The sequence below is a fragment of the Agelaius tricolor genome, unplaced genomic scaffold (genome assembly GCF_023055355.1).
Source record: "Agelaius tricolor isolate 1412-34295 unplaced genomic scaffold, bAgeTri1.0.p SCAF_1, whole genome shotgun sequence".
In the NCBI taxonomy this organism is placed as follows: domain Eukaryota; kingdom Metazoa; phylum Chordata; class Aves; order Passeriformes; family Icteridae; genus Agelaius; species Agelaius tricolor.
In genome coordinates this window covers 41,963,168-41,990,687 of record NW_027269261.1, presented here as the reverse complement: position 1 = coordinate 41,990,687, position 27,520 = coordinate 41,963,168, and the positions used below count along the sequence as shown (strand labels likewise).

General features: G+C 40.4%; 3 protein-coding genes across 9 annotated transcripts in view; 1 reads left to right on the top strand and 2 right to left on the bottom strand.

The window, feature by feature from the left end:
- ERMARD (ER membrane associated RNA degradation) overlaps positions 1–2,837 on the bottom strand; it is a 38,073-nt gene extending 35,236 nt beyond the window's left edge. Inside the window, exon 1 of the mRNA XM_071431229.1 lies at positions 2,527–2,837. The gene's annotated coding sequence lies outside the window, so the exon portion shown is untranslated. The remainder of the gene's footprint in view (positions 1–2,526) is intronic.
- On the top strand, positions 1,498–20,602 carry PHF10 (PHD finger protein 10). Of its 5 annotated transcripts, none has more exons than XM_071431276.1 (12): positions 1,498–2,418; positions 4,971–5,077; positions 5,641–5,771; positions 6,582–6,659; positions 8,113–8,246; positions 8,360–8,509; positions 9,609–9,718; positions 11,141–11,294; positions 13,727–13,882; positions 18,547–18,655; positions 18,918–19,106; positions 20,375–20,602. In XM_071431276.1, the coding sequence occupies exons 1-12, from the start codon at positions 1,825–1,827 to the stop codon at positions 20,458–20,460; spliced, it is 1,998 nt and encodes a 665-aa protein (XP_071287377.1). In that variant the 5' UTR covers positions 1,498–1,824; the 3' UTR covers positions 20,461–20,602. The 5 variants fall into 5 exon arrangements, with proteins under 5 accessions (XP_071287377.1, XP_071287342.1, XP_071287369.1 ...); XM_071431268.1 differs by having other exon boundaries at positions 1,799–2,418; positions 6,576–6,659; XM_071431241.1 differs by lacking the exon at positions 13,727–13,882 and having other exon boundaries at positions 1,796–2,418; positions 6,576–6,659.
- Positions 19,282–24,185, bottom strand: CUNH6orf120 (chromosome unknown C6orf120 homolog). 3 transcript variants are annotated; one of them, XM_071431287.1, is made up of 3 exons: positions 24,048–24,178; positions 23,537–23,594; positions 19,282–22,374 (listed from the first exon to the last, which is right to left on the bottom strand). In XM_071431287.1, the coding sequence occupies exon 3, from the start codon at positions 22,329–22,331 to the stop codon at positions 21,774–21,776; it is 558 nt and encodes a 185-aa protein (XP_071287388.1). In that variant the 5' UTR covers positions 22,332–22,374; positions 23,537–23,594; positions 24,048–24,178; the 3' UTR covers positions 19,282–21,773. The 3 variants fall into 3 exon arrangements, with proteins under 3 accessions (XP_071287388.1, XP_071287397.1, XP_071287407.1); XM_071431296.1 differs by lacking the exon at positions 23,537–23,594 and having other exon boundaries at positions 24,048–24,185; XM_071431306.1 differs by lacking the exon at positions 24,048–24,178 and having other exon boundaries at positions 19,282–22,370; positions 23,532–23,972.
- Between the last annotated feature and the right edge of the window lie 3,335 nt (positions 24,186–27,520).

The following is a 27,520-nucleotide window of genomic DNA, read 5'->3' as shown; positions in this document are numbered from 1 at the left end:
GCTGTAGTAAGCTGGAGGTGGAAGAGTGGGGGATGTGATTTCTTGGTTGTAAATGTTCGCAAAACTGATGTCTGTTCACACTGACATTCAATTGCTTTTGAAGGGGTGCTCTTACTGTATGTTAAATTGTAACAAGTGAACACAAGAGAGAATTGGGGGTTTGGTGCTGAGCTTTTGGATCTATCTGTGTGGGAGCTTTACTGTGAAGCAAGAACATGTATTTAACATTGAATAGGAATTGTTAATTTTATTCAACTTTTGCATTGTTGTTAATAGTTGTAACTCTCCTAAAACGATTAATTAGCATTTAGATAATGCTGGGTATATAGGTTCACTTGTAATTTTTTCTCTTTTATCCCTTTAGGTTGCCAGCAGATGCCTCTGGGATGCTCAAAGAGACACTTGGGTTTCAGCTAAATGTGAAACTGATACATTTATTGCACTGGCTTTGGTAATGGCTTGTTATTACGACTAAAACTCTGAAAGTCACAGCTGCATTTGTGCATCACAATACATGGTATATTTGAAAATTTTCAAAACATCATTATTTTAGTATTCATGTTTGTCCTATTGGTGTTGGCACACTGAACTGACGTACATTGGAGATAATTTTGCTCGTTTTTGCTCTGTTTAAAAAAAAAACCAAACAAAACTGCTTTGGAAATGTTTATGGTTGAGTACATATGGGCTTCATCTGTTGTAATGCTCTGCTGTGGAAGTGGGAGCAGCTGGTGAGAGGCCAAACATTGCAAAATTCTGAATGTTGCTTGTCTCTTGAGTGTCTAGGACTGTTCACCAATGCTTATATGCAGTTGCAGGTATCAGTTTTCTTAAAAGCATGCTTTTTGTAAGAAAAGCAGTGTTCATTTTTCATTTTCATAGTTGGTATCTATGATAAAATGCTGGTCTGCCTAGAAACTTGGCTGGGAGGGAAGCTGTGTTTTGCAGTCCTAGAAACTTGTGTACGTTTCCAGCCGTTTGCCTTGAATGAAGTGTAATTTCAGTTATTAGGTTCCCCGGGTCGTAACCTTTGGTTAAGTATTGCCTCGGGTCTGGTTGGTGGACAAATACTGAATTGAGCGAGTTAGGTAACTTTGGTCTGGGGGCTTCTGGTGGCAGTGGCAGAAGGACGATGGGATCAATCTCAAGGCTATTGAGAATTGGTCTGTAACTGGCAGGGGCAGCACTGATTGTATTTTTTTTAACGAGACTCGCAGATCTGTGAGGTGTGTAGACATCAGTTTTTGGATCTGCTGTGCGTGGAAATCTAGCGCTGGTGCCTTTGCCACGTCCGTTCTATTGTTGGGAGCGGAAAACAAACGCGGACGGGGTGGGGGTGCTTCCCTACGCCCCATGGCCAGCTTGGGTCTGAGCAGCTTTGGAGCCGCGGCCGGGCAAACCTCGAGGGGCGCTGAGCCGCCCGGGCCGCGGGTGGGCGCACACGCGAGGCCGGCGGAGGCCCCGGCCGGGGGCGGCGCCGTGGCTGGGGCGCGGCCGTGCGCTTTGTTCGCCGGCGCGGGGCCGTGCGCGCCCACGGGGCCCGGCTGCGTGCGGGCGGGCGCGCGCGCCGCCCCGGTCCCCGGGACGAGGGTCGTTCCCGTGGCGGGTAGGGAGGGCTGCGCCTCAGCTCCGCCCGCCCGTACCGGCGGGACCGGTACCGGCACCGGGAGGCAGCGCGGCCACGGCGCGCAGCGGGCTCGGCGCGACCGCGCAGCGGCGGGGAGCGGCCGCACGCGCCCTCCCTCCGTCGCAGGGGCGAGCGCGCTCGTAGCGGCTCCTCCGAGTGCGCCCCCCGCCCCCCGAACCCCCCTCCTGCGGGGGCTGATGGTTCACAAACGTAGCTCGTCCCCGGCTGACGTTCCCGGAGACGGGAGCCTGCCGGCAGAGCGGAGCACCCGGCCCTGCTGGGTGCCGGCTCCCGCGCTCGGCGCTGACCACCCCGCCGGGGGGATGCTGCCGCTCCGTCCCGCGCTGCTGCCCAAGCGCTACCGCGGCGGCTCGGCTCCGCGCTCGCGGCCGGGCCGCGCGGCTGCCCGAGCGACCGCGGCAGGAGGAGGAGAAGGGCGCGGCGGCGGCGGTAGCACCGGCGGCGACGGATCCCCCGCGCCGGTCCCGCGGGGCGGCCCTGGGTCGGTGCGGGTGCCGGTCCGGCGGCGCGGGCCGGGGTCGCCGCGGGCTGCCCGGAGGGGGGCGGAGCAGGAGCCGCCGCGCCCGTGCGCGCGCTGGCCGGTAGGGGCCGCTGCCGCTCCCCGCAGGGCGCGGGGGGGCGGGGCCGGCGGGCGCGGCGCGAGGCCCGGTCGCGCGGCGGCGGCGGCGGCGTCGCTCCTGTTGGCCCAGCCGGCGGCGGCCATGGCGGCCGTGCTGTCCCCGCGCCTCTGCGACAGCGACCCGGCCACGCCCGGCGCGCAGTCCCTCAAGGTGAGAGCGGGTGGCGGCGGCCGCGGAGCTGCGGCGCAACAGCCGCCTCGGCGGGAGGCCTCGCGCGGCCCCCGCGCCTCTCACCCGACCCGTCCGCCCCGGGCTCACCTCACGCCCGCTGGGGGAGCCGGGCGGCGGGCGGCTTTCCGCGCCCTGGGCCGAACTTTGAGCGCGGGTCTGGGGCCGGGTGCCCGGGGCCGTCCTCCTTCCCAAAAGTCCCTCGGCGTGTTCCCGGGGGCGGCGCGGCAGCTGAGTGCTCGCCGCGGCAGCGCCGCAGCCGGGAAAGTTTGGGTCTGGCCGCGGGCAGTTCCGCGTTGGCCCTGCCGGCTGCTCCCGCGCATCCCGGGCACCGCGGGCACTTGTGGCGCCAAAGACTCCCGGCGCAGATCGGCAGTCGCCCTTTGAAACACATCTCGAGCTGTTTAGGCTTCTCGATCGCTTATTGAAACAGCGTTACGTCGATCTTGCAGTGACAGACGTACCAGAAGTTTGTAACGTCACCATGTTTCGTAAGGACTAACTAAGCTTTTTACAGAAACATGCGCTTTCAGGGAGAAAGGGACTTTTTTGGACAGTGTTTGATTTTTCATGTAAAGAGAGACACAGAGCTATCCCTTTTTTTCTATTTTTCAGCAGTAAAGGTGATTGAGCAGCATTGTGCCTTTAGATTGCAGATGTTTTCACTTTATGTAGTAAGTCGTCTGCAACAAACTCGTGTGATTAAATTTCGTGAATTTTTAAGCAAATAAGGAAGCAAGTATGGAAATGGAGCGAACTGACCTCTCTGTGTTATGGACACTCATACTTTGTAACAGTACCGGGTATAATCAATGAAAAATTACAAAGCGAAATGAGAAACTGATTATCAGGCACTTCCACCAAACTGTCAGGTTGAGATATGTCTTTTAGTGGCGTTTTGAATTCTCTTGGAAGTTTTGGTATACAGCGGGTTGCTTTGGCCCTTTTCAGGTCTTTGTCTAGCAGTTAAAAAGATTTGGAGTGCATTAATATTCTTGTGGGAAGTAGAAGTGAACTACTGATGAGACAGCTGTGTCACAAAATATTCTAATGCAATGTTGGTTTGATTGGGGGCTGCTGCTTCATTCGTCTGAGTTCACACAAGGTATTCTCAGCAATACTAAGAAATGGCATTACTGCTAATGTGAGTGGAGATGCTGCATACTACTTTTTTAATGATGGCTACACTAAGAAAACACAGTTCCATTAAAATTTGCTTTTCAGTTTTTATAACTGTGTGAAAGATGTTTTTGCTCCTCAAAGAGGAAGAAGAATTTGTATAAAGTTGCAGAAAATAAGAAATAAGCCAAAAATCCAGGAGACAAATGCTTTTTGTCTAGGGCCTGTCTTGATTATAACATTGTGAAATGTTGCTTAGTAAAAGTAATGTATTCTTTTTTGCTGGAATATTTTTAAATTGATATTCCAAGTCATATGTTAAGTAAAACATACTAGAGTGAAAGACATTAGCAAAGGTAGACCTAATTATCAGTGTTGTCATTTCTAAATAAATAAGTATAGTTGGGCTTGATCCATTTATTTCTGACAGGTTAATTGCTCTTGCTTAAAGTTTTCACAGAAATTAGGAAATTGATTCTGTCACTCTGCTCCACTTTAGAAATTCAATTACTTAAGGAACTGTTTTATTCTTGACTCAACTACTGGTCACGGTAGACAATGCACCTAAAGATTTTTGCTGTCTTTATCTCAGTTATGATCAGACAGGGTTGGTCACTAAATGCTTTGAGATTGCTGATGATGCAGGTAGGAGTTGCACAGCATTATGGGACAACAAAGCAGTGAAAACCAAAAAACACAACATTATCTGAGTTACTGTCTTCTAGATTTCACAGAACTCTTTGTTTTGCTTGGGTCTTTTTTTCCTCCTCTTCATTCTTTATTCCCTTTTGTTATATTGATCACATGAGATCTGAATTGTGACACCTGCCTGAATGTTCCCCTGTAAGAGCCTTGTTCTCTTCTGTATCTGTTGTAATACCAAGTTGGGTTTTTTCTTCTGTACATTTTTTCATCTCAAGTCTTTGCTACTTGCTTGCAATGATATTTTTTGTAAACTGTATACCATTCCTTTTATTTTAACTGTATACCTGTAAACTCCTGTGTTGCTTTCAGTAATATATTCCCTGATTTTGTAAGCATCAGCTCTCAGCAAGGAGTTGGGCTTTTGTTTTGCACTTCCTTTTGGTGTGGAGTGCTAGTCAGGTCAAGTGCCAGAGGTAGTTTACATCAGGAATTATGAACTTGGTGGTCAGAGCTACAGCTCTGTCTATTCGGAACTCTACCTATGCCACAGGTGAGAAGCCACCCAATTCTCCTACTGGGCTACCACGTGTCATGCAGATAGTTTATAACAAAGAATAATTTGTTATGTAGACTGTCCTGTGAGTTAAGACTGTCATAGAATGGCTTACCAGTTCAAGTATATTTGAATTGTGGATTGCCTCGCAATGTTTTTGGTGTTTTACATTATCTTTGGAGTAGTCTAATTTTTTTAATATTTATTTTCATTTCAGGATGACACAGAAGAAAATTCCAATGATGGCAGCCAGCCATCCAAAAGGCGGCGTATGGGCTCAGGGGACAGTTCTCGAAGCTGTGAAACTTCCAGTCAAGACCTTGGGTAATACTGTTTTTTACAATTCCCACTTTTTATTGTAAGTCTGACTTTATTGTTCAGCATGCTTAAGTATTAGCTCTTTAGTCATTACTTGTATATTCTTCATACACCTTTACAAATTGAGGTGATGTCCTATAAATAGCTAGATATCTATTCCTCCCAGCATATTTTAAGGCATTTTATTTTAGAGTGCCACAAAAAGTGTTGCATCTGATTTACAATCAGAAGCACAGTTTACATGTTTTTGAGACATTGCATACTTGAATGAATTTTGACTCTGTAGTAGTTGCTTTTCCTGGTGTCCTCTCCATTATGATGGATATCAGTTTCTTCAGATTCTGTCCCTTAGCATGTTGATAAATGGAGATTTAGAGAAATATAATTGAGCTTGGGTACAACAGAGTGACTTTTGAAATGGGTTAACAGGATGCATTGTTTTAAAGTGCTTGTCCAACTTTGTAGTTACTGTTCATTGGCATATAAATGGGAATTACTGAATTTCTAGGGAGGTAAGTAGTATTATTAAGGATTGTTGTGATTTGTTGTAACATTGTTCTTATGTTTAGGTATAGTTATTTTCCTGCTGAAAATTTGATAGAATACAAATGGCCACCTGATGAAACAGGAGAATACTATATGCTTCAGGAACAAGTCAGTGAATATTTGGGTGTGACTTCCTTTAAAAGAAAATATCCAGGTATTTATTTTTAAAGTCTTTCTTCTAAAAATTTGAATTCTTAAACAGTTTGGATGTAGTCTCTGCTTCTTTGGTTATAGGGTGAGCTAACGGTTAAAAAAAGACCCAGGAAAAGTAGACCTGGATTAATTATACTTGTACTTCATATTTTCATTACTGGAAATATAATGTGTCCACTGGTTTTCAAAGTAATATAAGATTTTGTGGTATTGCCATTGAAAATTTGCAAACAAGTCTGATTTGAGGCTTAGATCAACAAGTTCTGTTTGAAAACTGCTGTCAATTTTATTTTTAGTGATTTGTTGATGATTTCTTACTATAACTGGATCTCTGTTCTGTTTCCTGAATTGTAGCAACATTCCTACACTGTGGAAAAATATTTAAAAATATGTTTGTGGAGATTGTAGTATTTGAGCCTCTGTTATCCAGAATTGTCAAATCTGGCTCTTTGTTGGGGAATTTATTTTTAAAAGTTATGGTAAAAGAAAAAATACTGCACTTTCAGTGCTTGGTAAAATTTTCTGTATCTGAACTTATACATCAGGTTTCTTTAGTTTTTATGTAAATCATAACTGTAGAGAGGGTCTTGACCTACTATAAGTCAAGAAAATTTATCATGTCCCTACATTGTTTGTTAAATTTAAAATTAGTTTATGAAGTTGTCATGTTTCTTGAAATAGCAGTGTAATACAGGCTCTAGCTGCCTGGAAACAAAACTGTTGAAATACTTTGACAGTGTTTATGGGGGAGTTTCAGTTACTGCACCCATTTTTATTTCTTTTTTTTTTTGGTTATTTTTTTGAGATTTAGAAAGGCGAGATTTATCTCACAAGGAGAAACTCTACCTCAGAGAACTAAATGTTATCACAGAGACTCAATGCACACTAGGTAAGAAAACAAATTGTTAGACTTCTTATTACAGTATAAAAAGTAAATTTAGGCACTGAAAAAGGGGTTCAGTTTGGTAGAGAAGAATTGCATCCCTCTCAAGTGGAAACATAAATTCTGAAATTAAAACTGGTTTATTTTTGGCTTAGTAAATTGGCCATGTTGTATCAATATTCCAGATTCATTATTAACAAATATATTTTGGATCTATTCTAATTACTTAGAGGGGATTTTTCTATATTCTAAATTAACTTTTCGAGTCTTTTTCTCTTAAAAAAGAGACGACCATAATAGTGTGGTCTCATATATATACATTATATGTGCATAAATGCATGGTGGTATATATGTATATATTGCATATATATGTACAGAGTGTCTTTATATACGTTAGTCTTATTTTGCTGGATTGCATTGGAGGCCTGCAGACATCAGTGTATCTTAAATGGCTCAGCTTCTATGTTAGAAATTAGAAGAGTGTATTTTAAGGCAATTGAATATATTTGAAATGGATTGATCTAATTTCTGAGGCTTTTATTGAAAGGGCTTTTTTCTTACTCTTCTTACTCTTACTCTTTTCTTACTCTTCTGATATATGTGATTTGGACATGCAGAGTTTAAATTATGGTGCCATGGGTTTTTTTCTGTGTATCATGGGTCTGTGGAAATGTGATGTTATTTTATATGCTAACAATCTTTAGTATACCACCTTTATTTCTCACCTGTGAGCTATTTTTTAACTTAACTATGCATAAGAGAACTGTATCTAATTTTTATATATAGAGGTAAAATGTTATGTTCTGCTTCACCTATCCAATAGAGATGTGTGCTAACTACCCCTGTTTTTAAAATTATAGTTATAATCAGTGGTAATGACATAAATCTTTCCATGCTATTGTCCATGTCTGGAGATTAGTTGTGTTGGAACCTTCAGGGGAGGAGATCTGCATTGTAGCTACAAACTGAGGCATTCTGACTTCTGAGCATGAAATGCTTTAATTGGGAGTCAAGAGTCTGTGTGCAGTTTGCTGCTCTAAATTGCTCTCCTAACAATTCTTCCCTGATTTGTATAGAGACTTTATGTGAACCTCCTAATTTCAGTAAAGGTTCTGCAGGGTAGTGAAACTTCAGCAGCACTGGAAGCTGAAACTAACAGTATGCAAGATCCCATCTAGAACAAAGGTTCTGCCTCACCGGTGAGTTTAAGTAGGTGATTGAGTCAGTGTGAAGGGGTCTGTTGCTGTAAGTAATGATACGAGCCTTGGGTACAAGCGAACTCCCAGTCAGCCTTGAAAGCTAAATGGCACAAGTTTGCTGCTACTTGAGAAGGAAAAGCATTGCGCACAGCAGGTTGTTGTCTTCAGCTACTCAAAAACTTTGAGTTGGTCATTGTGAGATATAAATAACCTGTCGTTACTTTTGCCAGATAGCATCATTATTACTTTATTTATTTTAGGTCTAACAGCTTTGCGTAGTGATGAAGTAATTGATCTCATGATTAAAGAATACCCTGCCAAACATGCTGAGTATTCTGTTATACTGCAAGAGAAAGAACGACAGCGAATAACAGATCATTACAAAGAGTATTCTGTAAGTAATTGCCACTTAAGTGAACCAAATCTGCAGTGGGAGTGTGAGAAAAGGTTCTTCTCTAACTGATAGTGAAATGTATGTGAATTAATATATAATTGTTCTTATTCCAGCAAATGCAGCAGCAGAACACACAGAAAGTAGAAGCCAGTAAAGTTCCAGAATATATTAAAAAAGCTGCCAAGAAAGCTGCAGAATTCAACAGCAATTTAAACCGAGAGCGGATGGAGGAAAGAAGAGCCTATTTTGATTTACAGACACATGTAGGTAGATTTAAATTTCTTACCAATTGTGAGGAAGGAGCTCCTTGTTTGTTTTAGTGAAGTTTGTTTTGTTACCATTTTAGCTATTTTTGGGGGGGTGGTTAGTGGGCAATGCTGCTAAAAATAATAATCTAAATATATTTAACCTGCAGACTTCTTAAACTTGAAAATACTTGTCTCAGAAAGCTCTGAAAATCTCAGAGTTACTTTGTTATCATGTCTTTATTCTGATAGTAGTAGCATAAAACTAAGACCATTGTTTATTCATATAAATGGCTAATTCTTCTTTTGAATACCTCCAAAATTTTGCCTGACAATACCTGAAGTAAAAAAGAAAACTATTTTACACATAAAAGTGTGCTTGTCAATATTATGCCCTTGTTTTTTGTTACTTGTTTTATTATTTTTGTATTGCATATGTTACATGCCTCTGTGCGTGATTAAAAAAAAAAATCTGTCATTTCGAAGCAGTGCTGTTCTGCTTCTATAGAGGCAGTAAAGCAAAAATTTTCTCTGCAAATTGTTACATGGCAGACAATTATGGAAAGTTTTCCTTTTTCTGGTATTGACCGTGTTAGAGACAAGATAGTGGATGATTACTTCTATAGCCTTCTAAGAGAAGGAAGGCTTATTGTGTAAGCTTCTCCTTTCCATTGTATTATGTATTTATATATTAACAGATATTTTTTATAGTACAGTCTGGTTTCAGAATTAGATGGCACGTTCTTTCTACTCTAAAACAATTTGGAACAACATTGATAATTCTTGCTAAAGATGCCAGTCACAAAGGTTAATGTTTACTGTTTCAATTGCTAGATTTTAATTTCAGTTTTATTTTTCATAGTATACTGTTTAGAGGGGTTTTACCTAATCTTTGTTCAATCCACTAGATACTTAGTGATTGGATTTAATCCATGATACTGTTTTGGGATCTCTTAGAATTTTAATGCATTGAGTTTCTCATGGGAGAACTCAGGTAGCTGTTTCAATTCAGTAAAACTGGCAAGTTAAAATAATACTTGGAGGAGTATTTGGTGAGGAAGGCTCAACTGTTTGTATGTGAAACAAAAATGTCATTGCTTTATATTAAACAATGCAGATTATCCAGGTGCCTCAAGGAAAATACAAAGTCTTGCCTACAGAGAGAACAAAGGTTAGTCCTTATCCAGTGGCTCTCATACCCGGCCAGTTCCAGGAGTACTACAAAAGGTATTTTAAAAGCATTCCAGCTGCCAATTCTGTAGCACTGATCTCTTTTGTCTCCATCTAGCAGGTGGAAAACATTTCACTGTCTTTGCATTAAGGTTTCAAATTAATTTTAGTTTTAGACACTTGATAGTCTTCAAAGATGCATAGTGTGACAGCTGTTGTTAAGAAAACAGTACTGACTTCAAGAGCACTGTTCTGCTGATATATTGCAGTGCCTGAGATTTAGCCTGCTCAGGTATTTCCCATGGTAAAAAGGGACATTGATTTCACTCCTGCCACTCTCCTGTTTACTTATCATCTGCCTCTGCATGTGCTAAAATTAATCTTTTGTATCAAAGTGTTGTTATGCTGGCTTCTGATCACAAGTCTTGCTGTTCCCTTTTGAATTTTTAGAAACTTTTTAAAAAAGTTTGGTCTTATGGTTTAAGTTTGATGTTGGATTTGTAAGTGAGAGAGAAAGACATTGCAAACTTTACATTTCATGAAAAATGTGTTACTTATGTGTTGTTGACATAAATTTAAGATTTTACTAGCAGTGTGCTACCATTGAACAGATCTGTACAGATTTGACGATTTTGCTGAAGTCTTCCTATTGCACAGTAGAGATGGTATTCATGCTATATATGCTTGGTTTTCTGTAGAGAAGCTCTTTGTCTGCATGTGCCTTGCTCCTTCCAGTGTTCATACAGCCCACCCCAAATTTGCATGTTACAGGATGTTCCTGAAGGACTTCAATTTTATTAAATCAATTGAATTAAAATTACTTCATGTTATGTTTATTTTGCAATTGTAAGCTTCTAGTGAAACTGCTTTTCCATCTCAGTGAAGGACGTGACCTTTCATAATATGCAGCAAAATAGTATCCTGTTCCTTACAATGCTTGTTCTCAGCAGTAAGAGGACTTCCACTTTTTTCTTAGTCTTTAATGTTAAAAAGAAAAAGGATGGATTATGTATGTTGAGCTGTATCTGGCTATAAGCAGTGAGATTGCACCTGTACATTCATCTGAAACTACATTTTCTTGTTTTCTTGCATTTTTTTGTTCTTAATAATCAGCTATACATCTCTATTGTTTACTTTGCTTTGGACATGTTTGTGTGCCCTGGGTTAGAATTGTACATGTTACGGGGCACAGTACATGGATAAAAAAAGTGTATGGTCCCTTGGGCATAGGAACATGGATTGGGTAAAATTGCAAATTGTGTTCTATGAATATCTGCTCTACAAAGAAGACAAGTAGTATATGTGGCATCGTGTTTGGGAGGAGAAATTAGTGTTGTTTCCTTTGTTTTCAGAACTGTATGTTTTTATGTGCCTTCCTGAAAAAAAGGAGACTGTTATTAAAGTCCCTACATACTGTGTAACTTAATACTTATGCATAAAGTACACATGAATGAATGCATTTTATTTATTTAACTTCAGATACTCTCCAGATGAACTTCGTTACTTGCCGTTAAACACAGCCCTTTATGAACCTCCTTTGGATCCGGAGCTGCTGACGCTGGACAGTGATGGAGATTCAGATGATGCAGAGGAAGGGCGAGGTGATGAAAAAAGGAAAACCAAAGGCAATTCGGTGAGACAAATTGAAAGTATTCTTGAACAAAAAAATTCTTTTCCTTGACTTTTGTTAGTTTAATTAGTTTCTTAGAATCTTTTAACATTTGCGAAATGAAGGGAAGACCTTTTTTAGTACTTCTGTTTATTTCATAACATTGTTCTCCATTGCTTTTTGGTTTTGGTCCATTTTCAGAGTAAATTGAACAAATATTTTAGGCCTTTTCTTCGTTTTTTAAAATTTTCTTTCGTTTGTTTTGTTATGTTTTGTTTAAAACAATTTTGAAGAAACTTCCCAATGCAGCTCTTCATTATAGCCTTTTTCCCAAGGGGAAGTTGCTGGCATTTCTGAGGAGAATGAATATTATAGTTCCAGTCACAGTATATTTTGCTGTTGGAAGTCCCACAGAATCTGTCCCCAAAGCAAAGGCATTAATAACCTCATAACTTTTTTTTCTGTGATGTGGAAGCAGCAAGTACTGAGTATAGAAACAGTAACTGAATTCCAATTTAAAAAGAAGGTAAAAAACATTGTGGTTTTTTTACTTTACAATACATCTTTTAAAAGATATTTATATTCTCTCCACTTATGCAAATGCAAAATTAACTGCTAGCTGAAACTTAAGGGAAACTTTCATATACATACCTTGATAGTGCTTTAAATGCTCAAGAGCCAGCTGAGTACACCTGAACCATTGGTGTATTGGTGCAGTTTGTATGTTGGGGACAATCTCTTTCCAGAAGTTTAACCCTGCTTTTAACAGCAGTGGAATTTCACAGTGCATTTAGCAATTTCTAGCATGATTGATGAACATGTTTGATGGTGGATATGTACAAGTCTAAATTTTGTCATGTAAGCATTTATCTTCTTTGAATTTTGTAAGAAACTTATAATTGAAGAAAGGAAGAGGTCAGCTTGTAGGTTAACAAAAAGGGAGAGAGGTGTTTAACACACCGTTTCTGCTTGCATTTTTTTGAGACAAAATCATAGAAACATAGCATGCTGAATGTCAACTCAAGTTTTCAGTTTAATCACACTCCAGCTTTTTTACAGTTGGTCATTTGGTCTTTAACCATTTTTCCCCAGTTTCCTTTTTCATTTAATTCCGTTCTCATTAATGGTAAAGAAAAGTAACTGGACCAAGCACGCTATCCTTCTGATTTTTCACAGAGGCTCAGAAATTTTTTTTGTGACAGAATGCAGAAGGAAAAATGTCCCTGAGTTTGAATAGTGTAGAGAAGTGTGGAAGATTGATAATCAGATTCCTGTGAAGTGGTTTTGGCTGTGGGAGCAGGGGTTCTTGGATAGTTAATCATTGAGGGGGACATATAGTTCAGCAAAAAACCAGAGGTGGGACATGGTCAGATTTGGAGTATCTCCCATTTGTCAGATCTCCCTGGTGAGTGCCACAATACACTTTATAACTTCTCCTTTTTCACATCTCCCCCTACTCCTTTGTTGGAGTTGGTAGCAGTTTTCTCTTCTGTAGTGTTTTAGTGGGTCTGACCTAAAGAACCCTTCCCCTGAAATACTGGTGAAACCTACCATTTCTTGTTGCCACATAGTTCAGTCTGCTTTTGTGTTACACTCTACCATTTGCTCTGTGTCTGTTTTGTCTGTTTTGATTTTAGGTCCTAGGGCACAGGCTGATTACTATTGTGTTTTTACAGAGTGTGTTTTAATGTAGGGCACCATTGTTATTTGGCCTCTTGGGTTTTATTGTAATAAATGTGAGTAATCACACTGCTTCCTTCTGGAGCTTTTTGGAAGCCTTTCTTAACACTTTTCTGACAAAAGTCTTGTGCTGCTGCTCTTAATTATGCCTACATTGATCTCTCACCATCTTTGAACCTCTTCCCCTCTTTCTTGCCTCCTTATTCCTCAAAAAAAAAAAAGAAGCTTTTACTGCAAAATAAATTCTGTTGTTTGGTTCTGTATTAAATATGGAAGTGTGTTTTGCCATTGATGGCATTCTTCTGCTGCAGTCCAAATTAAATACTTAGATTGCTCCTGGTGAAAACAGTAGGTGAGGGTGGCAGAAAAAAACCTTCACATGTTTAATTCATGGCAGTCCTTGTATGCTTTAAATGCATGACAAGGGCACTTTTAACTTTTTGCTGGCTCTTTACGTTGTAAACAGCATATTGCATTTAGTTGATTTCTTGCTGATTTCTAATGAAAACACTTCAGAGAATTATACTGTTGTGCTCCCCACAGTGGTACCAAGACCAACTACAAAAACATGACTGCTGATGTAGTCTCTTAAACCAGAAAAAAACCAAATGATAAATGTTGTGAACAAAGGTGTTCTAGATTGTGATAAACCCCATGCTTTTGCAGAAGGAATGACATACCCTTCTCTTACCTTAGTTGACTCTAAGGGGCATAGGAAAGACTTGTCTGTCTATCCAAAAAAAAAAAAATATATAGCTATGGTATTTTTATTATAGGACAATTCGTCTGGCAATGTATCTGAAGGTGATTGCGCCACAGACAACCAGGAGGATTCTTTTCAGGGAAGACAAAAAACAAGAGACAAAAGTGCTACTCCAAGAAAAGATGGTTCCAAACGTTCTGTATTACCCAAATCAGTTCCTGGGTACAAGGTCGAAGAAAAAAGCCCCTGACTGAATTTTACTCACCAGCTTCTTCCTGAAGTATTTGGTTTTTTTAATAATATGGAACTTCTGCTTGCTGTACTTCACTAGCTGTTCTCCTGTTGTGTGCTCCATCTGTTTGCTTCCTTATTTCCTTTTTGCTTATATTTCGCGTGGGGCTTTTCTTTACCCTAGCTGTACAGTGGCCTCCTATTGGGTTAACTTCTTAGATTCATAGCAATAATGCTAGAAAAATCCATTGTGGATTTATCATTGGAACTCAACATCTTTCTGTCTGCTTTAACATAGCAGTCAGAAATATGTGCCAGTTTGAAGCTACCACTCACTGTCCGTTACTTTTTTTCCTATTTTGTATGGCAGCATACCAAGAGATCAGTCCTATAAAGTGCAGCGGTATGGCTGAGCATATTGTTACAACATTAATTTTAAATACAGCCTTTTATCCTGCAATATTATGATGGATAGGATGGAAGGCAAAAAGCTTATTACAGTTGTATAGGCCACACTATGTAACCCCTGTAATAGTATTTGGAAAATAGCTTTTTATGTAGTTCATACTATGTAGTAACATTTGTGGGCAATATGCTTTTATCTAAACTAGAAACTTAAAGAGGATGTTAAGACATTTCAGCTATCACACAGTGATTGCCGAACCTAAGACCCCAGTCTTCAGTGTTTCTCTATAATAATTTCAAGAATTATGATAAAAATACTTTTCAGAAGAAGTGGGAATTGACATGCATTGTTTATATGTTACTGTTCTGCATACTGAGAGAGGATCTGAATAAACTGTAACACATTTAAAGCAGGTAGTTGTCTAGTCCTGTTCCACTGAGAGGAATGAGAATTTTCCATTGACTTAAGTGGGAGCAGGAATAGATCCATAAAAAAGGAAAACACTAAGTTAAGATCAGGTTGAGTGTTTACCAGTGAGGATTGCTTATTGATAGTTATGGGACAGGGAACATTTTTTGTCAGTGACAAGTTTGTACATACTGAGAATCTGTCTCAGCAAAAGTGAGCTGTTGATGGCTTGCATTTTATGTTTATAAATATTTACTATCTGTGTTTACCAAGTTAATAGTAAATAAACTATAACTTACAATAAGAAGCTAATTTCCAGCAACAATTGGACAGCTTTGATAAATTTCCTCTACATACAGTATCTGTACAAATTCATAACAGACAGCAAGCTCCAGTTGCTTTTTCTGTTTTCAGGAACTTATTAAGAAATGCGTGAACTGTGTAGATTTAGAATGTGATTACCACATATATATATTTTTTTATATGTAACTTTGCAAGAAGTTGTAGACATAGAATGCATTTCAGTATTCCCATGAACATGAAATCCAAAGATGAAGGCTGAAATTTTTCTTTAGCTTTGTTTAACTTGACATTAGAAATTGTGTGCCACTAGTTTACAGAAGCTTCACTTAGCTGCGAGATGCCCAAGTGTTTGACTAGTTGAATCTATTTAATGGCCTTATGAATGCATAGAGAGAGAACTAGTGGAGCAGAGCTTTGGTTTGAACTTAAAATTGTAGAAGAGCGGTAGTAGTATACAGCACTGCATTTTGAGAATGGATTCCCACAGCAATTGCTTACTGTGATTCTGTCAGTAACAAGGTCTTAGTTACAGTGCCTCATCTTTACAATGTCAGCATACATTGCCTGCATCAACCTGTTGTTAAGTCAGGGGTGGTGGTGATGTGTTAGGAGGGTGAGAGGATTGGCTTTCTTGTTTGTGGGAACGTTTGAAATACTGCAATAAGACAAATTACATGAGCTGTTTTAACAAGACAGAATGATTCTTGTTTGTGAGTCTATGAAAACATCAGATAACAATATACCTACCATATGTGCCTGCATGTTAAGGCACTTTGAGCCGAAGGCTTAACTGACTCAAAATGTTTTCCCTGTGAAATGTTTATAATACTTTTGTTCTATATTGTTCTCTAATATTGGACTATTTTTGTAGGACACTAATCTTTTGGTTACATGTAGTTAAAATTGAGGGATAATTGCTATGGCATCAGCGTATATATGTATAGCCACGTTATGAGTATTACAGGATTCCATACATTTCCACTGAGTTATTTTCAAGTAATAGAAATACTGTATTTTATATGGAGTCTTTTTTATTGTCAGTTCTTTAACAAAGAACGATTAGCATGTGTTTTACATTTTGTCATGTTACAAGTAGTGAGTCTGTTGCTGCAGGACTGACTGCTACAATTGCACACACAGGGTACTGTTAAAAGTACAAAAGATTTTTTTGCACATAAAACTGAAATGTATTGAGTATCTTTATGTTGCAACACTTCTGTTTTGGGTCACTGTATATGAAAATGTAATGCTTCGCATTCAGAATAGGATGTTACAAAAAGGGTGTAGTTGGAAAGCTTACTTTAAGAGCTGCAGCACAGCAGCATGGAAGTGAAAACCTACACATCACAGTCATCATTTTGACCCTGCATTCATTTTCTCTCATATCTTATCCCAGTAAGATGGGGATATTGAAAGCAAAATTTACTCCTAATGAGATGGGATATTGTGACTTCCCCTTTGGAATTGACAGATTTTTTAATAGCATTTCTAAAAGCCATTTATGGTGATAGAATGGAACTGGATTAAAATGTGAATAGTCTTGATTTTTTAAAATTTTTGTTGTTTCTGTAAAAATACTTCCATACTGTTGGAACTTCATTCTTAAAAGGCTGTGATTCTCACCCCCCCTTAATATGCACAGTTTCTAATGTAGTGAACTAAGTCTAGATGGAAGCATTGTTAATAAATGCATCTGTAGCAATGTCTACCTTGAGAGTTATGTGTATCAGAATGTGAACTGCACACACCTGTAACACTTGGATGTGTCCAAAAAGCAGCTCGCTTTGGCTGGAGTATTGGGAAGTGTGCTGATGTATATTAAAGGCAGTAAAATACAAATCTGTAACAAGCCAGAAGTCTGATTAGAAAAGTTTGCTTGCTATTCTGGAAAGGCTTGGTTTCTTATATTACAATACAATTTAAAAATAGCTTAAACAATGGAAGGGTAAATGCTGCCACACTGACAAGGTTTAAGCATGTGCCACTTTTGTTGGGAGGAGCAGGGTATAAAGGTATACATGTAGGACACGTAGTATAGTTAACAGTAAAAGAGTTTATGCGTGGTTTTCCTTCCATTATATTTATTATTTTGTAGAGATGTTTGTGTGTTAGACTTCTTTTACTGTTTATTATTATATTTATGTATAAAACAGGTTGACTTTGCTTTTTTAAAATAAATAAGCAAAAAAATGTCTATGAATGCCTCTGTCATCTTTTGAAGGAAGTTACCTATAAACATTTGGTGTGGTATTTTGCTTTCTTGAATAAAACTCCTTAGACTGAACAATTTGATGCAGGCTGTAGCCATGTTTTGACATGAAAAGTACATTGAAAACTTCAGAAAACTTAAAGCAATGCATCCTGATTTTAGAAATGAGTCAAGATACTAATTACCTTGCTAGGTGCTGTCAAAAACTGGCTGGGGAAATAAACACACTTAAAGATAAGTTGTATTGCAAAAGATCTTTGTAACTTTTTTTATTTATTTATTGTGTTTTCACTTTTTAAATTTGTTTTAAAATTAAACCATATTCTTCTCCCCACGAGTGATTGGTAGTTGACTGGGAGTCTTCTTACTGACAAGCTGTTTAGAGCCTTTAGCTCCCTCTGCTAGTTGGGTCTTTGCAGCAACATTGTTTTTAAAAACTGGTGCTAGTCAGTTTAACATCAGTGAGTACTACATTAATTGTAGACTACATTTCTCACTGAGTTCATTATGCAGCAGTCAAAGCTCAACAATGTAACTACTGCCGTGTTTCTGAAATTCAGAATGCTTTAATTCTTCCTAAGGCCTCATCAGGATGACACTCTGGTTGTATCTAGGAAGTTGATGTACAGAATACCTAGGCAGATGTTTCACATGTTAACAGCCTACTATTTCTCTTACCCTTTAAATGGATCTCATGGACCCAGACACACTCTGGATGATAACTTAGAAAAATTATAAATGTAAAAATCTCTAGTCAAATGCAAGGCTTTTGTTTCTTAAATTATTATGACTGGATACAAGAAGGAATGATAAAAGGAATACAGCCCTGTACAGCATAGCTAACCATATAATTTGAAACTGCAGATAGGAAAAAAATCAAGTTTATTGTTTTTATAATTAATTTTCGATATGTAGGGACAAATGTAATGCAAAAAAACCCCTATATATTTCCTTCATATACAGAAAATCCACACAGAAGTTCATAAAGAGTATTCTATATTGGAAGAATCTTCCTGAAATTTTTCACCCTGTGTCACATTTAGTTTACCATAAGGAGAATGTTAGCTGATGAATTAATAGGAAGAGGCAAGTACATGCTTTTGATCCAATTGGATTTACATAAAACTCACTATGTATAACAAATGGAAAATTTTATATAGTTTAATCTATGTTTTTTTTCAGTGCTGCTGCTTGTCAGTAATTGTCACGTGTTTCAGGGTTCACACATCCTGACAGATAGTTTATAGATTTTAATAGTTAAGGAGATAGATGACATTTCCTGTTGAATCTGTAAATTCTTCTGGAATGAATTTATAGCCCTCTTCTACCCTTCCAGCCAAAGGTCATTCCAAATGCTATATGTGGAATTTGTCTGAAGGGTAAGGAGTCCAACAAGAAAGGAAAACCTGAAGCTCTTATACATTGCTCCCAGTGTGACAACAGTGGTGAGTATCTACATCCACTAAGTCGATTCCTAAGGATCCAGATCTGTTTGTGGACATATTTAGTGTACTCCATGTGTAGCAGGAGTTCAGTTGCCTTTTCTGTCCTTTGTTATGACCCCATCTCTCTTTCATGTTCTCTGTGCTCACACTGTGGGATCTCACCAGGAGGTGACCTAAGCTTCATGTTTGGTAAAAGCAAGCAGTCTAACTAATTTTAAATTTCATTTCAGGCATAAAAATAATAATGCTGGTTTTAATCTAGGCCACCCTTCTTGCCTTGATATGACCCCGGAGCTTGTTGCTATGATTAAGACTTACCCTTGGCAATGTATGGAGTGTAAAACGTGCATTATATGTGGGCAGCCTCACCATGAAGAAGAAATGATGTTCTGTGATGTATGTGACCGTGGTTATCACACTTTTTGTGTGGGGCTTGATGCTATCCCTTCAGGTAATAAAGTAAGAGTTACTTGTTCCCTTCCCTCTTCCTCTCGAGTCCTGGGCTCATTCTCAGAATTAATACATGAACTAATGAATTAATACATATTCTTTTGAAAGAATAGTTTAAAACAAGTGTCAAGAGTAAGAGTAAGAAACAGTATAGGAAAACATTCACACTATAGGACTTGATTTTTTTACTAAGCTTTATTTCTGTATATTTGGTTGTGCACAGTTAAACCTCGCATTTCCTGTGCAGGAAATATAATTGGCTTTTACAGCATAACCCAAACAGGCTCGCTCAGAACTATGTTTTTTTTCCATTTCAACAGAATACTGACAAGAATTACCTCTTTTCATTGAAGAAACCTGTAAAAGAAACTGTATTGCTGCATATTGCTAGAGCATAGCTTTCACATTAATTGTGCTGTTTTAGCTTCTAAATGAAATAGTTATCTCAATTTAATATTTGTAAATATCTCTTTAAACCCTTTCATTCCCTTTTTAATTCTTAAACATCAAAACTGCAACAGAACTACCTCCATAGGTAGGCACGCAAGCCAGTAGCTTTAAATTGCCAAGTCACTCACATCATGTGGCCAACTCAGGGCAGCAGAAGGAAAATACAGGTGGTACTGTTGCTTTACATATAGTTCTACGTCCATGGTAAGTTCATGAATATGTATTCAGTGGCAGTGACAGTATTCCCTGGACAGTACTTAAAACACTGTACTGCCCCATTTTGGGAAGCACTGGAGCTAGTTGTCTATTGTACAGGTTCTGTGGCTGATTTCATTTTGAGGCTGACCTAAGAATATAATCAAAATAGATTATATGTCTACAAAACTACAAAATTACCAAAGCAGCCATTGATTCCAGCTGTTGTAATAAAAAGTTAAATGCTTCCCCAGCTGCCATTGATTTCTGCTCTGAGTAACTTCACAACCTTGAACTGTAGTCATTCACCTGGAAATATGACTGGCAAACTCGAGCACTGTTTGTAAAACTCTTACCTAATAGCCACCTCCTTGGAGTCCTGGCACTTCTTGAGGTCCATGAAGATTGGTGTAGCCAGTGGTTACACATAATGAGTGTGCAAAGGAGTGTGAATTGTGTATGCTGCCTTATAGAAAGGACGCTTAATTTTAAAAGCATTTGTTGTTCGCATTAAAGGAAATACTGCAAATAGATAAGCACCTAACAGAATGGTGAAGGGCTGCCTAAATAGGTAAGAGAGTAACAAACTTAGTTTCCCAATAATTGATAACTTTCTTTTCTTAGGTCGCTGGATTTGTGATTGTTGTCAGAAAGACCCTCCTGTACCCAGAAGAGGAGGAAGAAGGGGGAAAAACAGCAAGGAGGGCTAAGAAAGCCCTAAAAACTTGCTGTCCAAAACTTAACTGCACAAATTAAAGTGATACTCTGGTGCTATTTAATCAACCACTCTATAAGAGGAGCAATACCACTTTTTTTTTTCTTTTTACTAAATAAACTTTGTCTATATAGTGATTTTTTGTGATACAAGTCACTACTGTCCTGTCAGGTGTTGAGAGAGGCAAGCCAAATTACTACTCAAAAAGGAGAAGTTTTTCAGTAATGAAATTTAAATTATACATGCATTTGTATAAAATAATAGCAACATACTCGTTTATTTCAGTGCACTTATCAGTAAGCCCTGTGAAAAGAAAATTACAGAGCAATTTAATGTACTTTATTTGCATAGCAACTGCTTATTCTGAAATACTCAACCAAAGCAAAAAGTATTCCTGGTAAAAGTAACTTCTAAGGAAGAGTAGGCATGAGATGACCTTCTTAACAACATACTGCAAAAATCTTTCAGCAGAAATTTTCTGTGCAAGCTAATGACTTATTCATAAATATGTGCTTGGAAAAAAATCAGTCACAAAAAGCTATCAAGGGAAGTGTAAGAAAGCACCTCTCAAGTTTGAGATACCTGTATGCTGTGTTGTTTTTAATGAGACGAAAATGTCATATTGACACGTAACAACAGCTGAAGGCTCCCTCTCCCTGCAGTAATAGCAAAGAAGCAACATGCACTTGATTCAGGTCATGAATTTGTAGTGGTGATGAGTGACTGGACCAACCTCTGTTTGACAGATGGCTGATGTGATGTAGAGCACACGCAGTCAGAATACAGACCATCTATTCCCTTGGGTGATTGATTGTTTTCTCCTTCTTTCACCCTAAGCTCCTCAACTTCATGAATACACTCAAACACGTTGCTGATCAGTTTTACTAGAGATGCTTGCTCAGAAAAGAAGCAGGTTTTATTTTTAAATATGCTCTACATTGAGAGGGGGACTGAAGTGCAGTAGTTTATTCATTTTTCTTTATAAAAAACAATAGAAAATACTGAATTGGAATTGATTTTCCTAAGCACCTATTTTAAGTGAATTTAACAAGATCCCAACTATACATTCATTTTTAAGCCCTGATCTCCGAAGAGCACTGCAAATACTGTCCTGGCTGCTCATTTTACATATTGGGGAGGATTTACAATATAAAATTAAATATGGCTTTTTCTCCCCACTTCCTTTCTGGTTTTGGAAATGTAACCTAAATATCTCTTCAGGAAACATAGTGAGTATTAAGTATAACAGCAAGTCATTCATACCAATTTCACAGGATGAAGTGTGACTTAAGTCCAGTGTGTATCAATTTAAAAAAGGATTTCAAGTATTAATTTCAAGATTCCAATAAGTATAGTCCAGAAAACAGACTCCTCATCCTGAGATTCATCTTCTGTAGACTGTGAGTATTTCTGGTTTGCCTCCATCTCCTCAGGGTTGTAAGAAGCCTCACCAAACGGGTACTGTACGACTGTTCGATCGTAGTACACCTTCATTTCAAACTCGCTCTCCAGGTGAGAGGGGTGCCCGTAAATCCCTATTCCCACAGGGCGGCGGAAGTGTGCAGGCACATGGACGATGTCCTGGCCACAAGTCACAGACTGTAACTCGTACTCGTCAAAGCTGGGGTGCAGTGTCACATCTGACACGTACAAGTCTGCGTCACCTTTTAAACTCTGCATCTGAAGAACGATCTTTCCCTCGTGATTTAGTCTCAAATAGCTGTAGTTTCCTGCTCCAATCTGACCTTGGACAACATGAAGAAGAATCCATTCCTCTGGTACGTCCTCTTCTTCAAAGGCACTTAACACAAATAGTACTTGAGCTGTCACAAATACTGTCAGGATTCTTCTCCAGTGTGTTGCCATGGTCTTCAGTTGTATTTGGATTCTTCCTGTGTCCGTGTTCTACCTTATGAATATAAAGCAAAATTCAGATTTTAGTATATTCCCTTCTTGGAAGTAATCTATTTTTTAAATTTGATAATTCTTAAAAATCCTCTCTAGTCCATACAAATTTAACTTTTGTGTTCATTAACTTGTATTTTTTAATAGTCACAGAAACCATGTTAACATTCAGAACTTGGTCAGAATAAAATGACTTACATTTTCAAAAGTTAAACAGAAATTAATCAAGCCAGTATTCTTTCAACAGAACTGACATAGAGACTTTAGTTTCATTCTACCTGCATGCAGGCCAAACTTGACAGATACCCAGGAGGGATGAAACCCAATAATGATTTTAGCTTCACTTTAAAAAAACAAACAAACAATTAAGGAGAGGAAGGCTTTTGCATGCTTGAAGATGCTTAACTTTATATGAGGTGCTTAAGGCATCCTATTTGTTCTCCATCCTCATCCTCTCAACTTCAAAAGACAGTAAAGGTGCAAATCTGGATGTGGACTTGAAGCAGTAGGCATTCCAGCTTGCATTGGGATGGAGTTAGAAATAAATTATCTAATGAGGTAATACATTAATTCATGATCTTGATGTATGGCTTGTTTCTAGAACCAAATTTGGCACACCTTCCGTGAAAAAAATGCATTTACTTTCAGGAAGGTTTTGTTACAATATAGATTCTCAGCTCTTTACAGCACTTGGGTGCAAAAGATAAAGCTGAAGGTACCAGGAGAAGGGGAAAATGGAAAGGACTGCTGCAAGATCAAAGCTCTTACAGGCTATTCCCTCCCTCCTTGCTGCACGCTCCCAGTCAAGCACCCTGAGCAGCCTGCCACACTCCAGCCCTTTGAACAGCTGCACTAAGTCTCTGTGTGCAAAGCAGCAACTTCCAAACCTTGCTGAAGGCTTCCAAAGCATGCAGCTGACTGAATTTGACATGCAAATCACAGGAGCCACAAGCCTGAACAACTTCGTTTAAGAGGAAGGTTCTCATCCCCTAATTCCTTCCATAAGGACTACAATTATCTGAAACCAGAAAGCTGCCTGTAACTCCTTTTGTACCCTGCTAGCACCAAAACAAACTTCATTACTTCCACTGAGATGTCACTTAAATGTTAGAAGTTCTACAACTGAACGGATCCAGGGCAGAAAAAATTAGAAAAAAATACCCAACTGTTTCTGTAGTTTGACGTTTTCTGTCCCAGAGGCCTCTCTACTGCAAGGTCACAATTCTGCAAAGACAGCATAAAAGAACGAGGTGCAGCATGTGCTGAACCTGCCAGACTGACAGAACTGCCTCAACAACCACAGGAAAAAAACAGTCTTTTGTCTCGACCGTAGGAGGGAGCTGACTCTGTCACTTGTCCATCGAAGTAGTGATGAAAAAGCCGAGCGGAGCCACAGGAGGAGCTCCACATCTGACCAGAAAATAATTAAAGTTATCTAGGAAAGAACGAAAGCGTCGTGACGCTGGCACAGCGCTCAGGAGGAGAAGCGATTCCAAGAGACCTTGGACAGAGCCACGAACGAGGAGTTCTGCCCACCCCGGTTCGCCCCCGCCTCTCCGCGGGCGGGACGCCCGCCGGGGGCGGCGGCGGCGGCTCCGGGACAAGCGGGCCGCTCCCGCCGGGTGGCCGCGTCGGGCCGGCGTCGCCCCGCTGGCCAGGGGCTGGGCCTCGGCTCACCTCCGACCCGCCGCGGGGCTCCGGCTCCGGCAAGGCCGCAGCTACGGCGAGGAAGAGCAGCGGGGACTCACGGACGTGCGGCAGCGCAGCGCGGCCGGGGCGCCGCGGGAAAACCCCTCCCCGGGGCGGGCCCCGGAGCAGCGCGGCGGCCGAGAGGAGGCCGGCGCCGAGGAGCCGGCACGCAGGGCGGAACGGCGCTCCCCCTGCGCGCCCCGGGAGCCGCTCGGTGCGCCCGGCAGAGGCCGGCCCGCGGCGGGAGTCGTTGGGGGCGGGTGGAGGCGCCGCACCGCCCCCGAACGCCACCGGTACCGCCGGGCGCTCCCGCCCCGCCCCGGGCACGGCCGCGCCCCCGGTATCGCGAGAGCGCGGCTGAGGGGAGGGCCTGGGGAGGGCGGGGAGGCACCGAGGGCGGAACGGGGAGAGCTTGGTACGCCGCGGGAAGCGCTTTTCGCCACGAAAGCCTGACATTAGAAGAGGCGTCCTTCAGCTGCGCTGAGACTGGAATTTGGAGGATAGGTGTCCCTCCGTGGGTCAGTGACAGTTTATTTGACTGTCGGCATAAACCTGACCTAAGATCACAGAACAGAAAAGCAGTATGACAGAGAGAAAATATACCACACACCGTTATTGAATACCCATTGATTTCGACAGTTACCTTGACGTGGCTGAGCTGCTTAAAATCATAAGCAAGAGCGAAAGTTTGAAAAAACCAAAAATCTACATGGAGTGCCTTGTGTACTGAGAGATTCAAGAGAGCCTGTGTATGTACCCCAAGGCCCTGTGCTAACTGAGCTAATGTTCTATCTTCAAAGCCCTCTAATTTCATACACCCATGTAACTTGTTCTCTTCATTCCTAGCTCAAACAAACTGGCTGCATAAGACTGCCAAATGCACGTTCTGATAAATTTTAGCTTTTTTGAAATCAGTTTTGTTTGTATAAAGACTTTTATTCTGCTTAAAACATTAAAATATTATAGTTGCTAGACCTCATTTTTAAAGTTCTTCTTCTGATTGAGTATTGAGACCACTACAAATATACTATTGGACACAAAAGCATGATATGATAAGGAACTGTTATTTCCAGCAGTCTTTAATTTTCCACATAGATGTCAATTTCACTGAAGGTGCTGGAGTGAGACCAGAGAAGGGAAATGGAGCTGGTGAAGGATCTGGAATACTTGTCCTATAGGGAGCAGCTGGGGGAGCTGGCACTGTTTATCCTGGAGGAGGCTCAGGGGAGACCTTATTACTGTCTACAACCATGTGGAAGGAGGCTGTAGCCAGGTTGGGGTTGGTCTTTTCTCCAAGGCAACAAACAGCCAGACAAGAGCTAGTGCCGCAAGGTTTGCCATGGGAGGTATAGGTTGGACACCAGGAAAAATTCTTCACAGAAGGGGTGATTAGACACTGGAATGGGCTCCCCAGGGAGGTGCTGGAGTCACTGTCCCTTGTATATATATATATATATATATATTTAGTATATACTGTATCATGAAAGGCTGGATATGGCACTTACTGCCATGGTCTAGTTGACATGGTGGTGTTCGGTCATAGGTTGGACTCAGTAATTTCAGAAATCTTTTCCAAGCTAATTGGTTCTGTGGTTCTGTGATTTGAGATAAGTGGGTACCCAAGGTGTGGGAACATGTGGAGCCAAGGAAACAAAAATAAAAAATAATTGTCAGAGGTGTTTCATGGGGGTGTGGTGAGGTATAAAATTCTTCCTGCACATTTACATGTCAATAATGATCAGTCAAGAAACCAGTCCAAGATCTCTGATACTTCTTTGGATTGCTACTAGTTGTTATGGATAGTAGATTGTTGAAAGTATCATAGGTACAAACATTGAAAGGTGAAAATAAAGTCAAGTGAAAATTGTAAAAAAGAGTACTTAACTGCCTAGAAGCAGTTGTAGAGACACAACATGTTTCAGAACAAGTTCTTTAAGATTCCCAGGGGTTGTTTGCGTGTCAGAACAGCACCCTTTTTGCTGTGTCAGCATTTATTTTTCTTTACCAATGACTAAACTGTCATAACACATTCATGACTGTATTGCTTGTGAAAATTGTCACCAGCATAATAACAATAAAATTTTCTCTAATATTCCCAGCCACGAGTTACAGTTCAGAAAAACAGTGTCATGTGCAGTGCACTGAGTTGCCTCTGTGTAGCTGGTTCTCAATACAGTGGCCTTATCCAAATTCACATGCACACACTAAAGAGAATTTGGACTGGTACTTTCTCCAGGCAAAACTAACAAGCACAGGGGGACTATGTTGTCAGTGATAATATATATCAGATGCTTATATAGGGCAAAAATGCTTGTAGTGTTAATTACAGACAGACACAATTAAGACATCCCTATAGAAAGTATCTGTTTGAAAAGAAGCTGAGGTTGATATGGTTTAAGTTGAAATGGTTCATAAGTTGAAATGGTTTAAGTTGATGCAGATGAAAAACTTGGTCATAAAATCTTAACTCAGGTTGAAAGGGACTTCTGGACTCCTCTTGTCCACCTTCCTGTTCAAAATAGTTCTAATTAAATTGGGTTGCTCAGGGTCATGTCCATTTGACTCCTGGACAACACCAGATATGGAGATCCACAACCTCTCTTCAGAAACTTGTTCTGATATTCAACCACTGTCATGATATTTTAAAAAATTAAATACTGATTTGATATGACCCTAATTGGGTTTTCCCAGGATCCAGTTTATCAATAAGTGCCTCTGAGAAAAGTCTGTCTTTCCTGTATCCTCCAATTTTGTAGTTGTATACAACAATAAAGTCTGAGCTGTCTCTTCTCCAGGCTGAAGAGACCCAGCTCTCTCAGCCTCTCTGTGTACAGCATTTTCTCCAGCTCCCTGACCATTTTTCTTGCTCTATACTAGGACTGCTCCAGTATGTCAGGATCTTTCTTGTAACAAAACCCCCAAAACTGTACACAGCACTGCAGGCATGGCCAAATAGAGGGGAAGGATCACTCCCACAACTTGCTGGCTACTCTCTATTACTAACACAGCCCAGGATGCAGTTGGCTGCCTCTGCTGCAAGGGCACTGTGGGGGCTCATATTCAGCTTGTCCAGCAGGATGTCTGGATCCTTTTCTGGAGAGCCCCTTCATCCTTCAGCATTTCATCTTGCATGGAGTTACTCTGTTCCAGACATGGGATTCCACTTACTCTTGTTGGACTCCACGAAATTCTTGTCAGCTTGTTTCTGACTGCTCCCTCCAAATTGGCATCATCCACAAACTTGGGGAAAATAGAAGGTTTGTTTTTCTTGGTGCCTCACCACCTGCATTGTAAAAAATATGCCCCCTCTGTCCAATCCAAATCAACCTCCTCTTAGTTTAATGTTTTTGCCCCTTATCCTGACACTACAGATCTTGGTAAAATGTTTGTCTCTGTCTTTCTTATATGGTCACTTTATATATTCACAGGGTACTGTAAGGTTCCCCTAGAGCCTTCTCTTT

Coding starts and splice junctions, on each gene's coding strand:
- PHF10 (XM_071431268.1), top strand. CDS start 1,825: ATGGTTCACAAACGTAGCTCGTCCCCGGCTGACGTTCCCGGAGACGGG. Junction 8,247..8,359: donor ATCATTACAAAGAGTATTCT/GTAAGTAATTGC, acceptor TTCTTATTCCAG/CAAATGCAGCAGCAGAACAC. Junction 9,719..11,140: donor TTCCAGGAGTACTACAAAAG/GTATTTTAAAAG, acceptor ATTTAACTTCAG/ATACTCTCCAGATGAACTTC.
- CUNH6orf120 (XM_071431306.1), bottom strand. CDS start 23,609: ATGCTGTCTTTGCAGAATTGTGACCTTGCAGTAGAGAGGCCTCTGGGA. Junction 22,371..23,531: donor CAAACTACAGAAACAGTTGG/GTATTTTTTTCT, acceptor TTCATAAGGTAG/AACACGGACACAGGAAGAAT.